Source organism: Arachis ipaensis, chromosome B10 (genome assembly GCF_000816755.2).
Source record: "Arachis ipaensis cultivar K30076 chromosome B10, Araip1.1, whole genome shotgun sequence".
NCBI lineage: Eukaryota > Viridiplantae > Streptophyta > Magnoliopsida > Fabales > Fabaceae > Arachis > Arachis ipaensis.
Window position 1 is genome coordinate 100,268,691 of NC_029794.2, and position 2,977 is coordinate 100,271,667.

Below are 2,977 nucleotides of genomic sequence, written 5' to 3' on the forward strand. Positions count from 1 at the left end.
ATAGAATTTAATTTTGAAGAATTTGATTCTAAAATTATTTTACATATACATTCAACTACATAGTGTTATATTAATAAAAATTAATTTTTTTATATTAATCGCATGGATAATTATCTATAAAAAAACAGTTATAATTAGATGTTGTGATTGGTGAATTTTTTAATGCAACCACCCTCCCCTGCTCAATAATTTTTTTTCGAATCCACCAACCCCACTATCCAATTAATCAACATCACAACATCATCTACGGTACCGTTCTCATATTAATGTCAAAGACCATGTTAAATCGAGCAAAGAAATTGCAATGAAGTTACTTTTTCTGCATAGTCCACATCACTTCGGCTGGTTCTCCTGAGACTAATCCATACTTCTACGAATCCTGATTGCCTTTGGACGACCTTCCTTTACACGCCGCATATTAGGGTCAGGAATGATGGTAGCCTAGCATATGGAGGCCATAGTCCTTCAGGGATAGGTGGGAGAAACTCCTCCTTGTAAACATTGAACACCTCACTCATACGATACACCTCGTGAACATATGACGCTCAGTTAAGCCGGGAGTAGGCGCAACACGCAATGGCGTGGCAACAAGGATAATGCAGCGCCGAAAAGTGGCCACAGTCGCATCGGTGATCTTTAAGGGAAACTCTATAGCTGGCCAGGGAGAAGTTGCCGGTTGGTGTTGTCTCCGCGACGGTGTACTCGGACTGCTGCCTGTCATATAATGTCACAGTGAAGCACCTCGAGTCTCTTAGGTTCCGATCAATAGACTTTACCAAGGCCTGACTGAATTCATGCCCAGATCTGAGTTGTGCTTCTGCTGTCTGTCCCCGTACCACAAATAGCTGAGCAAGCCTCCCGTAGGTTGACTTAACCAAAGATGTGACCGGCAGGTTGCGAGTTCCCTTTAGCACGGAGTTCACACATTCACTGATGTTTGTGGTCATGTGCCCGAACCGTCGACCAGCATCCTCATGTTGGGTCCATTTGTCATACTCCATCCGGTTGGCCCAGTCACACATTGCTGGATTCTCAGTCCGCATGATGTCAAACCAGTAGTAAAACTCAGCTTCAGTCTTTGCGTAGGCAGCATTCACCAACAGCCTCCTGGAGTCCTTACCTTTGAGCGTTAGGGCGAAATTCGCAGCCACATGCCTAATACAGTAGGCCCGGAACGCCCGAGGAGGCAGCCACCCAGTCTCAGGTGCCTCAAGCGCTGCCTTGATCCCATTATGCCTGTCAGAGATAACAAGGATACCCTCCTGAGGAGTCACATGCTCTCGGAGATTGGACAAAAAGAATGACCACGACTCTGCATTTTCGCCCTCCACAAGGGCAAATGCTATCGGGAGGATGTTCGAGTTCCCGTCCTGAGCTATCGCCAACAGCAGCGTCCCTCCATACTTCCCATACAAGTGGGTACCATCAATACTGACGAGGGGCTTGCAATGCCGGAATGCCTCGATACAGGGTGGAAATGTCCAGAATAGCCGGTGAAAGTACTCGGTGGACTCATCAACCCCACCACCAATTCGAACAGGAGACGTCTTCAGGACCGTGATTGTTCCCGGCATTGTCGCCTGGATCCCTAGCATCCAACGTGGCAACTCCGCGTAAGACTCTTCCCAATCTCCATATATTTCTGCCACTGCCTTCTGCTTAGCCATCCAAACCTTCCTGTAACTAGGCCTGAAACCGTAATCAGCTTCTTTCGCTTGTTGAAGTACCTTTACCGTAACCGCAGCATCTGCCCTAACCATAGGAAGAATCCTCGCACAGATAACGTGGTAATCCAGCTGACGGTGATCACTTGAAATAGAAGTTGCGAGGCATGTGTGTGGCCCGTTGTACCTCCTAACCTCCCAAGTCCCCTTTCGTGCACGAAGCGCTACACGAATCAACCAACTATAACCTTTGCTAAATTCCTTGCATTTTCCATGATACTTCAAATGATCCGATTCGATGACTCTGTACTCAACACCTCGCCGGATGCTATAGTCCTTTACACTCAGCACAGCTTCATCTTTACTCTGGAATGATTGCCCAATCTGAAATTCTGCAGAAGATCCCCCCACTCTGTTACCACTGTCTTCCTGTTGACCAAGAGCTTCCAAGTTTAGTGTCGAGAAGTGTGGAGGGTAGTGATGAGAACCAGAACTTGCTGGCCTATGCTGCGCATGTGGATCGCCACGTGTGTCATCATCACTGTCACCATCGATATCAACAGGCTCCTGGTCAGACTGATCGTCTCGCATTGCATTCTCTACTTGATCAGGTCCACCAAAGTCTTCGATATAAGGTACGAGGCCACCACCGGTGCCCACAACGTGCGGAGGCTCAATGACTGCTGCATTCTCCAAAGGTATAGAACCAACAACCTCTGTTCGGTCTAAATCAGCCGCAAACGAAGGTGATTGAACCGGCGGAAGATACGGTCTGACCGCAGGCATCGAACTAGATGCACCACCTGCGGCAGCTGGGCAGGGAACTGGCGCGGATGCCCCAGAACTATCGACACCAACCTCCAACTTCGCAAACAACTCATGGATTCTGATCTCCAGAAAACTCCGTACACAGTAGAACAGAACCCTAATATCTTCATCAGCCTTAACCGCAAAGGTTTCATACTGAACACCGGTCGATACAACCACCATGAGAATCTTGTAGAATAGTTTCTTCACCCACTTGCTACCCAACACGCCAAGCTTCTCCAAGATGCTGTTCTTCAGATCTGACAAAGTCATCGACGACCTGATAAAATACTTAGTGGTTCTCTGTCGGTAAACTTCACACCTTTGCTTTTGCTTTTTTTTATTTTCCCAGAGCAATGCACTAGGGCAAGAAAACTCTCTTCCTCACTAGCCATTGTGAGAATGATCTCTTATGGAGCTTGAATCACCAACATATATATAGACTTCCTGTCATCATAAACCGTGGTGACCCACAGGGTTTTATGTGCAAACAACTTTCTTCATAA

At 47.0% G+C, this 2,977-nt stretch overlaps 1 protein-coding gene across 1 annotated transcript; it reads right to left on the minus strand.

Moving 5' to 3' along the window:
- LOC107621055 lies at positions 546–2,744 on the minus strand. Its single transcript, XM_016323099.1, has one exon. It carries the CDS (start codon positions 2,742–2,744, stop codon positions 546–548), a length of 2,199 nt encoding a protein of 732 aa, XP_016178585.1.

What these genes read in the sequence shown, in the direction of transcription:
- LOC107621055 (XM_016323099.1), bottom strand. Translation starts at nt 2,744, where the DNA reads ATGACTTTGTCAGATCTGAAGAACAGCATCTTGGAGAAGCTTGGCGTG.